At 46.8% G+C, this 19840-nt stretch overlaps 1 protein-coding gene across 1 annotated transcript in view; it reads right to left on the reverse strand.

The window, feature by feature from the left end:
- Positions 1-1184: 1184 nt before the first annotated feature.
- Positions 1185-19840, reverse strand: part of MFHAS1 (malignant fibrous histiocytoma amplified sequence 1) — a 45395-nt gene continuing 26739 nt past the window's right edge. Inside the window, exons 3-5 of the mRNA XM_027677160.1 lie at positions 6812-6938; positions 4890-5320; positions 1185-3380 (exon numbers count right to left, since the gene is read on the reverse strand). Of these exons, the coding sequence (XP_027532961.1) occupies positions 5317-5320; positions 6812-6938 (131 nt within the window). The 3' untranslated portion in view covers positions 1185-3380; positions 4890-5316. The remainder of the gene's footprint in view (positions 3381-4889; positions 5321-6811; positions 6939-19840) is intronic.

Genomic DNA, 19840 nt, shown 5'->3' on the forward strand with positions numbered 1-19840 from the left:
CCACCCACCCGCAGTCATGCCTCCTGTCTCATTCTGGCATGACAGCATCTTGTTACAGATGCAGATATCCCTTCTCTTAGACCTGTTGTGTTCGGTGTGCATGCCACACAGGTCTGTCTTGTCTTCTCCAGATGAGAGAGGTGGTGGAAGTGGGGTTGCACACAGTTGCTCAGTACTGTGGGTTTCCTGGTTTCATCTGGGTAGTTAATTTTCTTCTTAGACCTGGTGCAGTGCTGTGGTTTTTTGGATTTAGTACAAAAACGTGATGACACACTGATGATTTAGTTGTTTCTCAGTAGTGTTTACTCTCTAAGTCAAGGACTTTTCAGTTTCCCATGAGAAGGTGGACAAGCTGGGGAGGGAGCATGGCCAGGACAGCTGACTTGAACTGGCCAAAGGCATATTCCATGCCACAGAGAGTCATGCCAGTTTGTAAACTGAGGGGGGTGGGAGTTGGCTGGGAGCTGCTGATCGCTGCTGGAGGACAGGCTGGGCATCGGTCAGCAAGTGGTGAGACACTGTACTTTGCATCACTTGTCTTTCTTGGGTTTTATTCCTCTCTCATTACAATTATTATCATTAGTATTATCATATTTTACTTTGTTTCCATTGTTAAACTGCTCTTATCGCAATCCACGAGTTTTACTTATTTCCCTATTCACTTCCCCACCGGGGGGTGGTGGTGAGCAAGCAGCTGTGTGGTGCTTATTTGCCAGCGGGGGTTAAACCACAGCAGTGGGAGGAGACTCGCTCCCTTTTTTAATTCACCCTCCTAGTGCTGCCGCTAACGCCCCTGTTGCCAAGCAGAGGCCCATCTGCCTTACTGCTCTGCCTCTGAACCCTGCTATGAACTTGAGCAGGATTTGCAGGGAACCAAGCTCTACACGAATGCAAACATGGTACTAATGTGAGGCACTGAGCTGGCATCACAAACCCACAAAACACCTTAAATGCAGCGGGGAAAAAAGCTGTTTGGCAGAAATCACCTGCCTTGCTGGACTGGGCAATGGTTCATCAATACTAATCCAAACATGGGGCTCTATGCTCAGATTCAGTCGATGCAAAATCTCTTGATGATTCTGCTAACAGCACAGATCTACAAGATCTAGGTGCAGACCACTCCAGAGGCAGAGCCCAAGGAGGCACTGTAAGAGGAAAAAGAAATCACACAGCCAGGACTCTCCTGGAGATTGAGATCACTTTTATTTTCAGTCATTTTGGCGAGGATGTGTGGGCAAGTGTGGGTGTATTGCGTGTATGTCTGGGCATGCATGTGTGTGTGTGTGCGCAGAGTCCTGCCCAGTGATGTAGATTATATGAATACTTGCAATTACAGTCCATGAACTGAGCCATGAAGCGTGTGATGAGTGCTACACTGAGGCCCACTTACTTGCCTCTTCTTGTGCTTACTGCAGTGCAGCATCTCCACCTCCCCACACTGCTGTTCCAAGGATGCCGGCCCAAGATCCCATCCAAAAGGTGCGAGAAGAACCAAGCTCTGGGATCTGGCTCTGCAGGAGTGAGCCAGTGGGTTTTCGCCTCACTTAGTGAGCTCCTAAATAATGTTTGCAGTTCCCTTTGACAAAACCATTTCTGTCTCCTCACAGTGAGAAGCCTCTACTGCTTTGACAAATTTTAACTGCCTCAGAGGTACAAAGGGGAAGGGGCCCCACATAAGCTCCAGTGCTACAGCACAGCCAAGCACATCTTGAGTTCCTGGGAAAGCAGTACCCAAATACACTATTGAGTTGTCACAGCCACCATGAAACTGTGGCATGGGGGATGCTCCAAGGGATTTGACCCATGCTTCTGCAGCCCCCAGTCTCTTCCATCTGATCTGAGAGACCATAAGGCATGTTAAACCCCAATCTAGTCTCTATTTCTGTTTAACTTTTTAAAGCTGAATCCCCCAAGCTCAGAGCAGAGACAGAATGCCGAAAGAACAGCACTGCTATGGAAGGAGACTAGTCAAAGGCATCCTGGCCTTGTGGCAGGCTGGAAACAACCTTGTTTCTCTGACCTTTTTGCCTTTAGCACAGTTAAGGCAGAAGTGTCCCTCAGGACCCTCTACAGCTTCCAGAAGCCTCCAAGTACCCCTGCAAGCCCTAAGATGACCTAGATGGGCAGCATCATCCTTAGGGTTCCCTCTCACTCACCTCTACAGATCTGTATGCTGCTTAGGGACACGCAATTTTTCATGTTACACAGACACAGTAGGCAAAGCTGTTATCCTGGGAATTTCACTTGGACGGATGCAGATTTGAATCCCAGGTTTTGCCTCAGAGCATAACACAAGGTACTCCAGGACATCTTCAAGCTGCTGTAAGTCCTGCAGTGCAAAGCAGCTCGTCACCTCTGCTTCCAAACCTGCCTGCACCAGTTTCAGTAGGAAAACAACTGGTCAACAAGCAAGGGGTCTGCAAACCAATAAGCAAAACCAGCACAGTCCTCTCAAGTGAAGTAGGCATCTAGTACCAGATGCTCCTCCTATTCCAAAGAGGTTAGATTCATTGTCAGCTCCACAGGGAGACAACTGAGTCCCCAGTCCTTTCTGACCTCTTTATAATACACTTTGAGTAAAGGCTGCAGGGTGCTCCACAGAGGCCTTAGTCATTTTTAACAGTTCGGTAACTCTCCGAGCAGGGTCAAGAGCAGGAACATAACACGTGCTTTGAACTCAGGTATCTGCTCTTGGGGCACTGCATTCAAGCCCTCTTTCCTTGTGCCTTAACTCATGAAAAATGACAGATCCTTCAAAAATACAGGGCTTGCATCCCTGGGGCTCAGGAATATTAAGTGGGATCTGAGGCAGGAGCTCGGCAAAGGGACACTATGCACAGGATTCAAGGATGCATCCTTAAAAGACAGTGACAGCAAAATCAAAAGTACTATCAGCCACTTGGCTTGGTTCTCCTGCACTGATCTCCCACCTGGCAGTTGCAAAGGGGAGATGTTTTTGAACTGCATAGAAAATTAAATGGCTTTTGCATATTAAAAAAATTCAGATGAAAACACAGTTACACCAGCTACTAAACAGTGGGCGGATGAGCAATCACTGTTTCATATTAAATAGACCCAACTAGATCAACCTCCATCCTGCCACACTCCCAGCATTACAGCTTCAGTGCACAGCAGCAGACTGAGTGCCTGCAAAGGCCAGCTAGTGCCGTGCTTCTGCGAAGGTGGCCCGGCCCGGCTGGAGGGCTGCAGTCCCAAGGAGCAGGCTGTAAGACGTCTGCTCTGTCCTCACTCCTTCAGTGCTCACGCATCCCAGACCAGATGGGCACACTGGGAAACAGGCCTCCGGCTGGAAAAGGATTCCAGTTTCTTTACAATGTGGTTTCCACGCAACGTCACAGCAACAAATCGCTAGTTTCTTCCTATGGAGAATGGAAAGAGAGGTGAGTAGCAGCAAAACAGGAGGAGAAGGCCACCCAGCATGGCAGGTGACACTAGGAATGCTCTAACACAAGTTCTGCCTATACCAGGGCCTTTCATGTCTCATGGGCAGCAAGACTTAGGACAAGGGAGTTTCCCAGCATTATTCCGGACACCATTCAAAGGTCTCACCTCCCTTCCACTTCCTCCAGCCACCATAGGCAATTCTGAGACCCCAGTTTACCCACAGCAACACAGAAGCACAATCAAATTCTCACTGGCATAAGAAGGTTCAGTGCCAGAGGTGGCAGGTCAACACATGAAATCTGAGCCCAAGCTCCCTCCCAAGCTGGAATGATACCCTGAAGAGACACAAAGCTGACTGAGCTGCCAGCTTTCATTTGGCAGCTTTCCCCCCTGAAGTGAGGTACATGGCTTGATTTCTTCTACCTGGCCTCTGCAATCTCCCGCTAGAGTGGATTCTGCCCTGCACTTCCCAGTGTTAAGTTCTTGCCAATGGGGGTATTTGCAGCCTTGAACACAAGGCTGGTATTTGAAGGATCAGAAGCCAGGGGAACAGCATCTGTGCAACAGTAGCAGGTCCCAGCAGGATGCACGTCACTGTCTTGCCCTGACTGCAGGCCTGGCCAGCTCACATCCTGGTGGGCACTGCCTGCTGACTAATACCACCCATCCCAGGTCTGCCACCACACCCCAAATTGCTAGGAGTTGTAGGTTGACACAAGTATTTTAAGTCCCTCATCTCTCAGACCTCCATCCACATCTGATGAAGGCATCCTGGCTCTGGAAATGCCTGCCTCCTGTTGATTTATACCAAATCAAATATTTTCACGGAGCAGGACTCATACAGCACAGTTACCAGGGCTCAGCTGTAGGGCACAAACTGATAGCAACATCTTAGAAATCCTCAAAACCACCAGTCAGGGGAGACACCAGCACTGTGGTGCCAGTGCTCAGCCTGCCCTTTCCCACATCTGGAGAGGGAGAATGGCTGCTCATGAAGCACAGCTGCCAAGGGGATCAGGGCCAGTTTGTACAACACAGCCACACATTGCTTCACCAGATCTCTGCACAAAGATGCCTGGGTGGCTTTGCTAGGAGGAGGACCAAGATCTAGACTTTTACTGCTCTAGTGGACACAATGCATGGAGAGTACCACAATGGCAGTACCAGAGCATCCAGACACAGCAGACCAGGAGCTGTTGGGGGCTAGGGAAAAGGAACAAATGGCAGGTGCCAGAGGCACACTGACTGCCCTGCTTTCATCCCTGTGTGATTATAGCACATCCTTACCACTTTCATGGCACAGCATGTGTGAATGCACAAGGCAGGAAACATTTCCCAGCCTGTTTCTCCTCCCGCTCTGCCAGTCACCGCCCAAGTCTGCTGCATGGGACACAGCCAACTGTTTTGTGGTGGAGCAATTGTAAAGGTTTCACAGTACCAACCCACTTCCCAACAAAGCCTTGGCCAACTGCCACAAAACTCACTTGTCCAGGAACAAATCCAGGGAATCCAGCTACAGCTCATTTCAAGATACTTTCCTCCAAGCAGGTCTGAATTAAATGGTACCAAGAACATTTTTACATTCATCATGAGATCCAAATGGTTTTTCAACACGCAATCAATGGGTCCACAGAAACCTATCCCCAGTGCTTTCCCTCTGGCCAGCAGCCCTGCCATCTGCAGCAATCACTTTGCTTCATGCCTCATTGTGATTCCCAGCCTCCAGATGACTGCATCCACTCCAGCCATGAGGCCCCAACCTGGGAGCTGCCCCTGCCCCACAGCATTTCAGAGTCCAAAGTCCCATTGATCCCCGTCAGCATACAACTCCACAACTGGAGAGATGGGAGCACTGCAGAGCATCAGCCATGTTCTGCCCGGTGGAAAACCTTTGGCACCAGCACTGACGGTTTATCTGGAAAAGGAAAGGATAAAGAAAAAGTAATGTAGCACAAGCAGCAGGGTCCATAATGCTTGTGATGAATAATCTAAGACACACAATTTTCTCTAGACTTCTAAATAGGGAGGACGAGGTCTTTAAAAGTAACACAGGCCTTTTTGAGAACACAAGTTTCCTGCCAGCAAAGTGACTGTGAAACTGGGACACAGTTAACAGACGTTGTGGAAGGCAGGCTGGAGGACAGGAGGACAAGTGCACAGGCATAGCCTGCCAGCACAGTACAACAAAAACTGCAGCCTTAGGTTAGAAACATGCTGTGCCAAGTACACACACAGAAGGAACAGGCAGTAGTGACCTGTGGCTCACTATCAGAGCAGCAACCTTGTTTCCTGCCCCAGGTGGGCACTTTAACATCACCTTCACACACAGTCCAACACCCCCCCATCACCAAAGCTATTCTCCATCAAGATAAGTGGTATTTTGGAATGGGATGGTACTGAACAGAGAACAGCATCCAAAGCTGCTGTCAGACACTGAAGTGAAATAGGCATTCACATACAGTACAGCAGCAGCCACCAGCAAGACACTCAGCTTGCTCCTCTAAGCTCCCTACCAAATTCCCTTGCACCACTCCAATTAGAACAGACCACAGCTGAATTTCTGTTCTGTTTTGATGCATAGGCATCAAAAAGCCAAGGCACTGGCTGGTTTTGTGAGTGTTGTTCCACACACGTTTGTTTCCACCACAGTACATCTCTGTTTTCCAAGCACATTCCCACTCTGTGGAATGAAGGACACAGAGCCTATAGGTACACAAGAGGGCAGTGCTTCTGTTCAGGGGGGACCTCACCAAGTTGGAGGACTGGGCCAACAACAATGCTGTGAAGTTCAACAAGGACGAGTGCACAGCTCTACACCTAGAACAGGACAACCCCATGCACCACCATAGCCTGGGGTCCAGCTGGCCTGGGATCTGGGGGAGAACATGTTGAAGACAAGCCAGCAGTGCATCTCTGTTGCAATGAAAGCCAAGCTGTAATAAGGGAGACTCAGATGGGACAGAAGGAAAAAAAGTTCTGCCCCAGGAGAACAGTGTAACTCTAGAGTCCAGAGGTGGTAGCACCTCCATCTTTGTCATCCAACCCTCACCTATACAGGTCCCAAGCAATACGACCTGGCTGTGAAGGTGGTCCTGCGTGGAGCAGTGGGTAGACAGAAATCTCCCAAGGTCCCATCCTACCAAACCCCATTCGATTGCATAATCTCCTGATCTGTCCTGCCCACTATGTGTCTTACATCTGCTGCAACACAGCTCAGAGAACACCTCAGCCCATTTCACTGTACTTCTTATCCTTTGCGTGGGCTGTCTATATCCACAAGTAATTAGAACAGTCCCCAGGCTTTGGGGCTGCTACCTTCCAGAAAAAAATTGCTTAGCAAGGGCATGTTTTACATAATCTTTCTGGAGTCTAGTGACAGGGGAATAGGTCTGCTTTCTGGTCTCACTTGGAACAAGGGCTGATCACAGTAGGAGTGGGGGGGTAAACCAAGGCAACATTAACTCGCTCGCTGCCGTTCTTGGGACAGATGATCTCCGTCAGTCCCTCTGGTCTTGGCTGACTCAGCAGTTCTCCTGTGAATAAAGGAAAACAATAAAAATATTTAGCCATCAGCAAGGCAGATTTTGCAATTTTTGCTTTTAGCATCCCCTTCCCCTCCCCTCCCCAAGTAGGTATCCATGACTGATGCAAGTGAGCACAGTAAGAGGGCTTACTGGTCCTGCAACCCAAGCAATCCCATCCATGTAACCATGGTGAATGTCCTGGTGCTTACGGCTTGGAGACATGCTGGTCGCCACAAATGTAACATCTGCCATCTTTCCTATCTCTGTTTTGAATCACTGCACTCTGACTCGATAGCTCCTTAGAGATTCATAGCATCTAGATGGAAGATTCCCTAATGCCCCTCTCCCTGGGTACACTTGCCACAACTGCCATGGGACTGCTGCTGCATCCTGTCAGGGCCCTTTGCTACACTACAGTCTGCTAAGCATGCGGATCTAGCTCCCAGCTGTCAGCTCTTCCGTAATGGAGGCAATACGAGCTCTGTATGGAGTCAGTAGCAGTGGGGAGGCTCTCACAACGCATGGTTTCCCTCTGTGAAATGAGTTGCGTCAGCTCCGCTGCCCAAGTGCCAAGTTGGCAGCTCCCCACTGCTGGCACCCTTGCAGCGTGTAGTTCGGGGCAAGACACAGGTCAGCACAGTGAGAGGGGAAAGCCAGGTGCCGGGATATGCCCGGCTCTGAGGAACACTTCCCCAACAGCTCGCTCAGAGCAAATCAAGTTTCCTCCTGGCTCCACTCCACACATGACTGGCCTCAGCAGGGCATATCCCCCAGTCATCAATATGCCACGTCCTCAGTATAGTCCAGCCACACCTTAGACCTCCAATAGCAACAGAAACACCTCTTGATACCTGTCTGGCAGGTAGGATCTGCTCTCAAAGGCAATATGGGATGACAGCATCCATGCCCAGCAAGGGCTCAATTCTTCTGAGTGTGCCTACATTGCTGCTAAACAGACCTACCCAAAGCAGAGGCACCAGGCCACAACTGGCTCAATCAGTGACTGTCTTTACAGAGGCAGGCCAGCTGTAAGCGGGCTGCCACCGCAGGTCCACACAAAACTCTCTGGACCCATCAATCAAGCAGCCACCATGAGCTGTCCCTACTTCCACTAAAACACTCAAGACAGATGGTCCTTGGACTCCTCTATTTTTAAATGCACTTGCAATAAATTCCTCTCCTGTTAAAGAACATCAGAAAATGTCTCCTTGTGTCTAAGCTGAGATTGTCAGGCACCCCAGGAAAAACTGTAAAGAAATCACACTTTGCAGAAGTACTGCCCAGCCTGTGCAGCAATGGCACAACAGTCAGCCCCATCATACCTGAACCCCTACAAATGCTCCTTCCTTCTCCTTCTCACACAGTTTCTCTTCTCACTTTCATGAAATAGTAGATCTGAAATCCTTTGGTTTTTCCAAAGCACGTAATTTCATATAATGAAAACAGAGGGGAGGGCTTGGCAAGGAACACACACAGTTCCCCTTGAGAGATACCCCACTTGTAGGGCCAGTAATTCCAGTTTGCTCCTATAGTCTGCAATCTGAATTCACATTTGGTTTGAGTATCTCCCCTGTCTCACACCTACACTCAAACCTGAACTGGCACAGCAGCTTTTAAGGAAGGAAGACACTTCTCCCAAACAAAAAGAATCGTGATGGTGATTTGCAATTCAAAGTTAAGTCTGCAAGGCAGCGTCCTCAATTACATGAGCTGTCACCCTTTGAAAACAGCACTGCATTCCATCAAGCACGTACGCCACAGGGCTCCATGTCCCAGCAGTTCCCCGTTTCCAACTCCAGGATGACTTCCAAACTCAATATTGCTAACTGAAAACACCATCTCTGAAAGATGTGTCATAAAATCAGTGCACCATTATGCGCTTTAAAGACAGGGCAAATATCCATTAGATCTTAAACAAGAGGTGTGCAATAAGACTGGTCTGTCTGCTTGAGCCTTCATTCCCATTTCCATCTTCCCACTTCAGAAATACTTAGACGGTGATTTCTCAAGCATACCCTCATAGCTGTAGGGTAATACAGATGCCTGATTTGCAGGCAAACCCCTTCCCTTTGCTCTTCAGTCACTCTCCTTTTCTTCATGGTTTTACCTTCCCCTCTAGGTTGCCTCTGGGATAAAGCTCACCTCACTCTGTTCCCAGTCCCATCCACATCTCTTCCAGCCCCACTCCCATTTCCTGCTGTCATACACACTGTTCCTCAGGAGAAAGGCTTTTCTCACAATTGCTCCGTGAGATATATCGTGCACCAAGTGGACAGAAGGTTATCTGTGCATCCTTCCTATTCCTCCCCCTCTCAGCTACAGGATGTCCCACTGCTTTTTCACTATAGTGTTCTCATCCCCTTCTCTTTGCAAACTTGTCATCTTTGCTGCACAAACTCATCGCAATACTAAACCAGGTATAACTGTCTAAATCACATTTCACATCATTGCTGAATAAAAGCCAGTGTAAATTCGATTGCAATATGCAATCTTAGAGCTGTAACAAGCATTGAGACGCACCGCTTAGATACAACTCTCCAGGTCCAGAATCTTTTAGAGGTTTCAGAAACCTCACATTTCTATTCAGAAATTATTCAAACTGTAGGAGATTAGAAATAGAAGTCTTCAGGGCTACAGTAGGGTGGGGAAGAGGAGACCCAATGAAGTATTGTACTGATTGATACAAAAGGAAAAGCTAAGTGCCTGGCATGTGGTGGTGTTTGCTTGGTTTAACTGCAAAGTTTAAATGCAGCTGGAGCAGCTCATGTCTGCAGCACTTGTTCTGTCCCTGTGTACAGGCTACCCAGTCTGTATTTTGGTTGCACATTCCTCCATGAGCATGTCACAAATTTTACTGGAAACTTCAGTTCCGCCTGTCCTCTCTGAAAGGTTGCCTACAATGGCACACACACAACCACAAAGCTTATCCTAGTCTCGACCTGGACTTGGTTTTAATGTTAATTTCCACAGAAGCCACTAAGGTTTTAACCAAAACTCCAACTACTTCATCTTAAGACTAAAGACTAAGATAGTTGAGTGTTAAAAGAACAACCTCGCTTTTCAGTAGACAAATCTGCATCACTTCAGATGATTCATCTGATTTGAGAGCATGAGCCCTATTTGCAAAGGCACTTTAAAGCTGGGTATTTGCTGACCAAAGCCTGATGTTTAGATGCATCTAAGTCCCAGTTCAGTTGATAGCAGAGAGGCACCTGCCAAGCCTGGTTAAAAGCACCTGCAAACAGAAAGCAGATGCTTTGGAAGATGCTCCTTTGCTGCCTCTCCATTTGCAATGGCACAAATAGTGCAGAAAAGTTGTATCTGTCCCATGGCCACCTTCTCGATGCTTTGGCATAGAAACTGGTCTCCACAACTGGGTAAAATGTGCTGTACAGCAGGCTAAGGTTGAGACACAAACCAAGACCCTGATATGAAACTACCATGGTCAGTCTGGCCACAGCATAAGCTGGCTTGTAAACTCCACCCAGGCAGATGGGCTGAGTGAGTCACGCTGCCTACATCATTTAAAAGAAACCTGCTACACGTGGGCAGTCGCAGGGAAAAACCTTCAGCCATGCTCAAAGCTCTACTAGAAAGGCCTGTTTCCTCACAGCATTAGCCAGCTCACCTGAAGCAGATATTCCTATGTAAGCAAGATGTTCTCCACTGCCACTGTTTTATCACAGAATAGACACAGCCAACTTAGTGCCACTTGCACTGGGTTCCCAGGCCAGGCCAACGCCTGCAGCCAATAACTGCATGTGCCAGACGGAGCTTAACTGGGTATCACCACTCAGTGCACAAAGAAGACATTTCTACTGCCTTATACGCCCAGAAACATGGAAAAGCATCAGACTACAATTTTTGGTGAAATACACAGTCAGCCACATTATACCTTCTGTCCTTGATTTACTATGATTTGGGGAAGGATGCCTCCCTCAGAGCTCCTGCCAGCCATCAGACCCACACTTGCTGAAAAGCACGCTTCCCTGACGTTTAGGAAATACCCATGAAATGCCAGATACCCATGACAAATCAGGCAGTTAGGAGGGAGGCTGATAGCAAGAAAAGCGAGTACTTGCAGAAGTGTTTGGTTACACCATGCTGGCAGCCAGACAAAGCCAGCTGTAAGCCTACTTGGCTGCTTAACAGAGAGTAAAGTTTTGAATACAAGGAAGAAAATCCCACCATTTGCCTTCACACAGCTCCCACTGACATGGCTGTGCTAAGTGGCACAAGGTTCCCTGTTCACATATCAAGAATTTGCAGCAAGGGCCTAAGGATGAGACACTCTGTCCAGCCTGCCATGACATCTCAGAGCTCCCAGGAGAAGACATTTGCACAGTATCAGCCTGATGATATTTGTCATTTTCATGCTGTCATTCCTGCTGTCTTGGCCCCACTGGGACACACTGCAGCAAGCAGTGGATGAGCAGGACATGGCCCTGGCTCTGTGGTGCCACTTCTCTCTCTTCAGTCTGCTAGAGACCTTGAAGAGACAGCGCCCATGCTTCATGACAGGGGCATGAGACAGCCAAAACCAAGCTGCTCCTACAGCTGCCCTGCTTCAGCACTGACCTACTCACTCCACCACATGTCCCAGAGCTGCTTCAACCACGGTTTTTGCAACCCCACTGCTCATATGCTCTCCTACCCTAAATCCCTTCTCACTCTTCCTCCTTGCTGAAGGGCTTCAGACAGCAACCACTGCAAGTGGAGTTGACAGGAGATATCTCAGCCTCAACTGCCTCTGCGTCAAGCCTCCCTTGACTAATCTTTGCTTGTGACATCTCTCAGCATAGCACTCAGCAGTCATGCCTTCAGGAAAGTAGAGAAGAGAACACTTAAACACTGCCTGCATACCAAAAGCACACGTCCCATGCTTGGTTTCCAATAGCAGTCAAAAAACAGGGCTTACATGACACCCCTTTGCTTTGCATGCAGTCCTACCCCCTTTCATCCAAACAACTGCAAAGAGACTGGGGTTGGAGAAGCTACAGCTTCTCTACCTGGCTGTTAGTTGTTTTGAGGTTCAATAGCCAGAGCACTCTCACAATTAGATCAAAGCTGTCACAGAGGCAGGATGAGTCGAATAGCCATGTGCACAGATTTCCCCCTTTGCTGTAAGCACAGGCAAATGCCCTCACACAGGAATCTTGCAGCCAGCTCTACAGTAGAGAAGAAATCTGCCAGGAGTCTTGGCAGAAGGAGGAGGAAGGAGATGGTGTCTCACAACAAGCCTGCTTCTACTCCATGCCCTTTAAATCTTGTCTTTGCTACTCCCTGCTTAGATGAAATTAATTACTTGCTTCATACAAATGCTGCTGTGCATGATGCACAAGCTTATTCTCAAGCACTGCGCACAGAAAATACTGCTCTGTACTGGTATGAATTTTTAATATGCTCCTCACAGCACTGCCTGCATGTCACGCACAAAAATATTCCCCAGAAAGATAGAACTCTGCAGCTGATTTATTTCTGGAGCCCTGAGCGACCTTATCTACTTGGCCTGCTTGAGGCAGAGGACTGGATAGAGACCTCCAAGTTAGGATTTAATTTTCTTCTCACTGGAGGCTGTTCTCCTGGCTACAAATATAGCAAAAATAAAGAAGCTGAAAGCAGAGAAATCACAGAAGGGAGCAGAGTATGGTGAAATGCACATTATGAACAAAAGTTTCATAAGCCTCAGGTTGCAGTCCCAGTTAAAGCAGCTTAATAATAGCAAACAAAAACAACAACAAAAATTCCACCCTGTGAAAGTGCCCTAGTGGGAGAGACTGCTGTGAAAAAAAAGCAACAGAGAAGACAATTCTGTTGGTAACCACTGATCACAATGGCACGCCGGTGAGCAGAACCACCCATCAGGGGTGGCACATGAGCGCATACTCAGGAACAAATGAGCCTGGGATTTAATACAGTTTAAAAAGAAAAACAAAAAGAAAGCTTGCTCTGGAAATGTGGAGTGGGAAAGGCAGCCAGTTGCAAGGCAAAGGTCTAGCCTGCAGAGGTAAGTCCCCAAGAACAGAAGCCAATAGCACAGAGAAAAGGATATGAAGAGCAAGGGAGAGGGTTAGAGCTTTCCAAAATATGCAAAAGAAACCGATGGCAATTTGCCATTTCTCCTTTGAAGGGTTCAAGACCAAAAACATCAACAATGACACCTTCCTTGAACACAGAGCAGTCTCCTGGGGGTGCTCAGCTCCACTCTAGAGCATCACAACTGCCAGAGGGGCAGGCTCAGCCATGGAGCTGCTGCTTGATCCAAGCACTGGAGAGCTTTCCAGCTCCTGCATTCACAGGACCAGGTGTCTGTCGAGCCATCACGTCATCTCCAGGCCTCACAGCTCTGGGTGTTGATATATATATGGCTCACCTTGAATATTCTCCCAGCTGGCTACACAGGAAATTGTTTTCCTAAGGCTCTTAATTCATGTGAGATGACAGAAACACAAAACAACCTCTGGAAACAGACAGCAGTGCTTTTCAGCTTGGAGCCACAGTTTTCCAGGCCAGGAACCCCAGACCTGCAGTAGAAGCTGCGCTCAGCTCAAGCCCAGGCAGCTCTTCCCCACAGCAGCTGAGATCACCCTGCACTTTATCTCCTACCCATGGAGCTACCAGACTAATTACCCTGGCAGGAAGCCTGGGGCTGTGTCAAAGGCTAAGGTGCTCTGCAGGGCCTGTCCAGGAGACACATGGAAACAGATGCTCTACCTGGCAATCACTAACTCTAATTTTAGCCACTCAGGGAAGGGGAGAGTCACACAAACACCAGCTATGGTCTGAAAGGCTTAAGGGGGTTAAATACCCTGCTCCTTCCCCAAGTCATTATAGGGTCAGCTAGATCTTAACCCATCACTATCACAGGAGAAGAGGACATTGGCACACCTGAGTGGTTGCAAAAGCTCTAGTGAAGCCTTTGGCACTGAACTGAGAATACCTCTGCATGGAGGAGTTGTGAGGAAAGCATTCTGGATGCTTGACTCAGTAGCTACAGGAGGATAATTATTCAAAGTACCAATTTACAACTTATACACTAATATCCCCTCAGGAGTTATTTGAGATCATCCTTTCCCAGTGTGACAGTACAAGGTTTCCAAGTATAAAACTTGGAAAAATCTGCGTTTGTCCCAAGACATTAGTTAATTATCTTCTTCTCAGGCACAGAGAAGTTAATTATAGTTAGAACTGGAATTCAATTAAAAGTAAAACAAAAAACCCCATGCATTTCCCAAACCACATGATTTGGTACTTACTATCTGCATACTCACAAATGAGAATGTGGAGAGCAGTAGAAAATGATCAAAACAGCTCCTTCAAAATAACTCCAGGAGTAGTCATGAAAGTTTGAGCCCTTCTGTCACCTTCTGACAGTATCACATAAGCAGCTCAGAGAAAGGACGGTTGGCATCTAACCTATTCCTAAGCCAGTGTGGGTAACTGATCTACCAACCATGAATGCAACTTCTCTCTCCTCTTTCAGCAACCATGAAATACTGAGCAGACAGCATTTATGCCAGGTAACACTGACATCTCAGCAAATTGCCATGAGGAGAGAAGGCTGTGAGTTTTGACACCACTGCCCCTTCCAAAAAAATGAGGGAGGAGGATGAACATGATGTCATTTCTCCACTCTGTTCCATCAAACTCAGTGTACTTCAAATAGTATTTCAGCATGTGTAGCTTCCCTTGTCCAGCTTCAACTCTACCTTTTCTGTTGGGCACTCCATCCTTCTCCCTGTGCAGTGGGGAAGGTGGGAGCAAGCCACGTCCTCCCATTACTGACCAGAGCAGACATTGGAGAAAGGATGTGACCAAAAGGGACAAGCAAATAGCACAGCATAAAGGCTTAGAAAAATGAGAGGAGGCACTGGGGAGAAATTGAGAAAACAAAGCATCCTCCAAATTGCTAAATATTTTGCTGTCTTTCTAATATCTAAAAAGCTTCTTGAATTAGCAGATTGCAACACAGCACTTTCTGACGACTGCAATACAAAGCCATGAAAAATTGATTTGCCTCATTAACATTTTAGGACCTTATTAGCTGAAACGAAATTGACTGTCAAGGCATTTTAAGGGAGACTCATGGTGTAATGAGCTCAGTGCGAATTATCCTCATCCCAGAATAGAAACAGGCCTGTCACTGAGTAACCAAGCCCAGAATCTACCTTTTGGTTATTTTTAATTCCACCCCTTCAGCCGTATCTGCCAAGAGCACTTTCTCAATCTGCCAAAGCAAGGCACCAGCTGGAGAGAAAGCTGCAGCCAGCCCCAACCTGTCTGTTCTCACCCAGTAACAGCAAGGCATGACTGCACACAGAGCATCCACCTGAACTCCAGACAACAGTGGCTGCAGACAGTTCAAACAGCAACAATGCCCATCAGTCTGAGCCCACCTTTCTAAACAGTAATTCCAAAGCTATTACACCTCCATCACAGTGGAGATGCTGAGCCTTCTTTCATCCAGATGATCAGCACAATGCAGGTTCCACTAAAGGAAAAAGAAGAGCTCTCAATGCCATTAATGCAATAAACAAAGTTAACAAGCAGGGTTCACTGAAGTTTGGAGGGAGCTACCAGGACTGGCCAGTATCCTGCTACCTCTCTGGCTCTTATGTTTGGGTCACAACACATTAATAGCTGGCCATGTGAAAAGCCAGCCCCTGGAGCAGGGCTTACAAGACTCAGTCCCACTGACTTTCAGCCTTATGCAACTTATGAGGCAGGGCCAGACCTCTGCCTGCCCTTCCGCTAAATTTAGAGAATTAGGCAAGTCTGCAAGATATTTTTCCTCACAATAGTCTAGCTACAGTATTGCACCCTGAACTGACTGATTATTTTCTGCCTGCTCCAACTCAAACACTAGAAAGCCTCGACACAGGTACAGTGTGGTGCACTTGAAAAGCAATAGGAAGCACAAGCTGCAGAACTCCCTGCTGCAATACAAGGGTTCACAAAGAGACCAGACCATTTACTGGCAAAGTGTCTTTAAGCATTATTGAAGACACAAATTTCTGTGCTGAAGACAGACAAAGGCTGGAAGAGCACTTGGGTCAAGTTTTTTTCCCTGTTGACTTGCTCCTTCGCCACAAGATGTCCACGCATGCCATGCCTGAAGGTAGGATCCTGGCCATGAAGCCCCTCTTCTAGAAATTCACCAAAGTCCAGCTGGGGAGTGAAAGACATGGAGTTTCCTTTGTAGTAACCTTTTTGCTTTTATATTTTTATTATTTACTTGCCTTTTGCCAGACAAGAAAAAGGAGAACAAACCAAAACACACATGCAAGACATGCATGTACATGTCCTGCCCAACAGTTTTCCCTGAAATTAAATAAACTCCTTTCTAGGTGAAAGTAACTTGGCTCCATGAGTTGCTGTTGCCTTAGGGCCATTCCAACGCTTCAGTGTGTTCTGCAAACTGAATTGGAAGGTGCTATATTTTCAAACCTGTGGTGGTAACTATTCTCTCCCAGATCATTTAAGGTGAGATGCATGCGCAATACTCCTCTGGAAAGCTATTTTGGTCAAACACAGAGCCCACTTAAGCACAGGAACTTTTTTTTTTTTTTACCCTTCATCATTGACTAGTCTAATGAGCAAAGTCTAAACACCATAGGTCCCGCTCATGCTCAAATTTTAAATCAATTGTTTTACCTGGTTATTGAACTGGCTTAAACTAATCCCTGTTTTAATCTATTAACATGACTTTGTATTGAAGTCACTTTACTGCAGAATTTGGTCTATGCATGTACATCACAGAATTCATTCTAAGCTCATGCTTAATTGAAAAAAAATGCCTCCTTGGCTCTTTTCCTAAGCTACCTACTTTCTACTAGCTAATAACAATCCCCACACTACATGCTGACCACAGGTATGGCATTAGCTGACTAGGAACCTGAAGTTTCCTTAATTACAAGGACATCAGACATAATTTGCTTCTCTGCATATATTTTTTCCCTTTACACTGAAGTTTCATAAGTACATCCTTAGTCAAGTGTTTCTTCCTTGTCAGACATAGTGTGGTGTACATTTGCATCAAGCTATACAGCTAAAATCAGAGGGAGCAGAGCACTGAGACCACTGGCCAACTCTCCTCTTGGTCTCATGCATAAGGCCACTATAAAAGCATTGTTGGTGCACATGGCAGTGCCCAAGAAGCACTCCACAAAGCTCAGAGCCCAAGTTTCCCTGTGCCAACAGATGTAGAGAACTGATTTGTGTTTCATATCTTCTCTGTTTGGTTTTAAATATCTTTGTTATTACCAAAATTGCTGTATTCGAAGTCGGAGCAAGCTGCTGGCTTTGTATTGCTCAATGATCAAGAACAAAGCTTTGTCTATCCTTTTACTATTAACAGCTTTTAATTGTTCCCTTTTCCAGAGGAGATGAAAACTAATCATTTAAATATTTTTTTTTAATTTTTGTGGTGATTCTTTAGCACTTCCAATAATTTAACCATTCTTCTCTGAACCCTCTAGTTCCCTAATATCCAAACAAGTGACAAGTAATAACTGTAAATCAACAAAATAGCTAGCTTTTGCTTAAAAATACCTTTTCCCCAAGGAAAAGTGCTTACTTTTAGACTTAATAATATAGATTGTTTTACTATCTCTGCCAAAACCAATTCTTACTACTTTTTATTCTGCCACTGAAATGCCTTCCAATGGTAAGTCACACCAATTCAGAAACAATAGCTTTGCTACTTAACTCCTGCAGAGCTCATTGCCCACAAAGTGCCATCTGGTCTGGGTTCTCAGTGTCCAAAGGTAAACTGCAGCATCCATTTTTGCTGCTTAAAAATCACTTCTATGGTAGTCATGCTTGCTACTGAAACAGGAAAGAGCCCTGGGGCCTGTAAAAAACTCATCAGCGTCCCAGGGAGGCAGCAGTATTGATAGCAGAACAATTCCTCCACTGTCTCCTCTACTCCCCAGCACCTTCCCAGGAGATGCCGGTTCCCTCAAGGGACTGTCCCAGAGCTGAGCTCCTTCCTGGTCCCTTAACTATTTGTGCTGTATACCTGTATTACTTCCAGGTTTTCTCCAGGCAGATTTCCACCAGGTGACAACTCTGATATACTTACCAGTGTCACTGCAACACAGCCCTGGCCCCTCTCCTTCAGATGTTTCACCAACTTACCTGAACTGCAAGCTTGCTGCTCTCCTCTGAATATGCCCAGTACCAATCCCCTCAGAGGGGATCTGTCTTAGGAACAGCCAGCCTTAAAACTTCCCAGTCATTTACTCAAACTGATCAAAGAGGAGAGACTCGGGGACATCTTAAGCATATGGCTGAGATATCCCAAGAGCGAGGACTACTGGGACTGAAAAACACATAAAGCAACAGGATGCTTGCTCTCAAATGTCATTCAGCACTGGAGTTCAGGCCCCCAGCCAGGCTTGCTCCAAGGGAAGGTGAAGCAGGTGTTGCAGCTCAAAAGCTGGCTGCTGCCAGAAAAGTGGGCAAAATGCTGGCATACAGGAGGAGAGGAGGACATGTTTCTGAGCAACTCAGAGTTCATGTGTTATTTTAGATAGTTCACTTTACACAATACAATGGTAGAGCAACAACCAAAGAAACAAGATCAGTCACACACAAATGGCCATTAGAAGAGAAGCAAAGAGCACCCCTTCCCCTGCTGCACTTTGTCCAGGACCACAGTTTGTTTTGAGATGCAGGAGGCCCCAGAAGACTACCAGTGTTTTGGACACAGAGGGTTGAAAGGGGAAGCATAACCCAGATTGGACTAGAGCAAGCCTTTCCTTCTGTCCCACTCCCCCCCAAAAGTTTGCTCTGTAAGGGAAAAATTCAGAGAAAGCACACATCTACTAGATGCTTCTATCTGCACACATAAGGATTTTGCATGCTTGGTGCTAGTGGAAACATGTCCCACAGCTCTGGACTTCACCACCAGCTGCCTCGGAGCCAGAGAGAAGCACCCGTCTCCCTTCTCCCTGATCTGGTTCCCTCTCACCTCCCTCAGCCTCCTGCATTTTTCTTAAACACACAAGCCAAGAGAACAGTCCTCCAAGCAAGGCAAAGCTTTATTAAAAATGACTTCTGATTCAAAAGGAGTTTTAAATCCTTTTGTAATGATGACTGGATTATCTGCATCACGCTGCATTATGCAATGAGGATAAAGCAGCATAAAGCAAGTGGCAAAAATGCAGGATCACAACTTTGCGGGCAGATCCCAGTTCCAACACTCACCTGCAACATTCAGATGGGGCTGGATACACCTGGTATATGCCACAGAAGCAGAATCATGCACAAAACTTGTACAATGCAGCAGCTGCAGAGCAGAAGCTGTTTTGCAACATGGCTTTCAACCAGAGGTGCTGTTTCAAGGAAATACTGACACTAAATACTTCAGGGAGCACAGGTAACAATGATAAATCTCTGACCTGGAGCCTGGCCATAGGTCTGCCATAAAACATGACAACTTGTCATGCCATTCTGGCAATGAACTATAGGCTGGGCAACTATGAGGGCCATGCTGCCAGCATTCACTCTGCTACCCAGGGGCAGGAGCAGCCATGCAGTAAGTGAACAGCCATGCTGCTCAGCTTCCCCTTGCCAGACACCCCGCCACACTGGCAGCTGCCAGCTTTTAACGGGAAGCACACTTTTAGCACCTGCAAAATGCTAGGCCAGAAATCCAAGTCACAGATTCAGAGCCAGCCTACTGCACTTCCCAAATCAGCTCATCAAGCATCTCCTCTCATCACACTCTCTCCAACCCAATGGTTTGTTAGGGGGGGATATTTGTTTATTTTCAACCTTTTTTTTTTTATCAGATCCCATGTGAATAACTTTAGCATGGTTTGCCTTGTTCAGCAACATTTTCTTAACACCGTGTTGAACTTCACTGCAGGCACTCAAAAATGTGCATGTGTGTATGTACATAACAC

The sequence above is a fragment of the Neopelma chrysocephalum genome, unplaced genomic scaffold, assembly GCF_003984885.1.
Source record: "Neopelma chrysocephalum unplaced genomic scaffold, ASM398488v2 Primary Assembly neopelma1_42b, whole genome shotgun sequence".
NCBI classification, from domain to species: domain Eukaryota; kingdom Metazoa; phylum Chordata; class Aves; order Passeriformes; family Pipridae; genus Neopelma; species Neopelma chrysocephalum.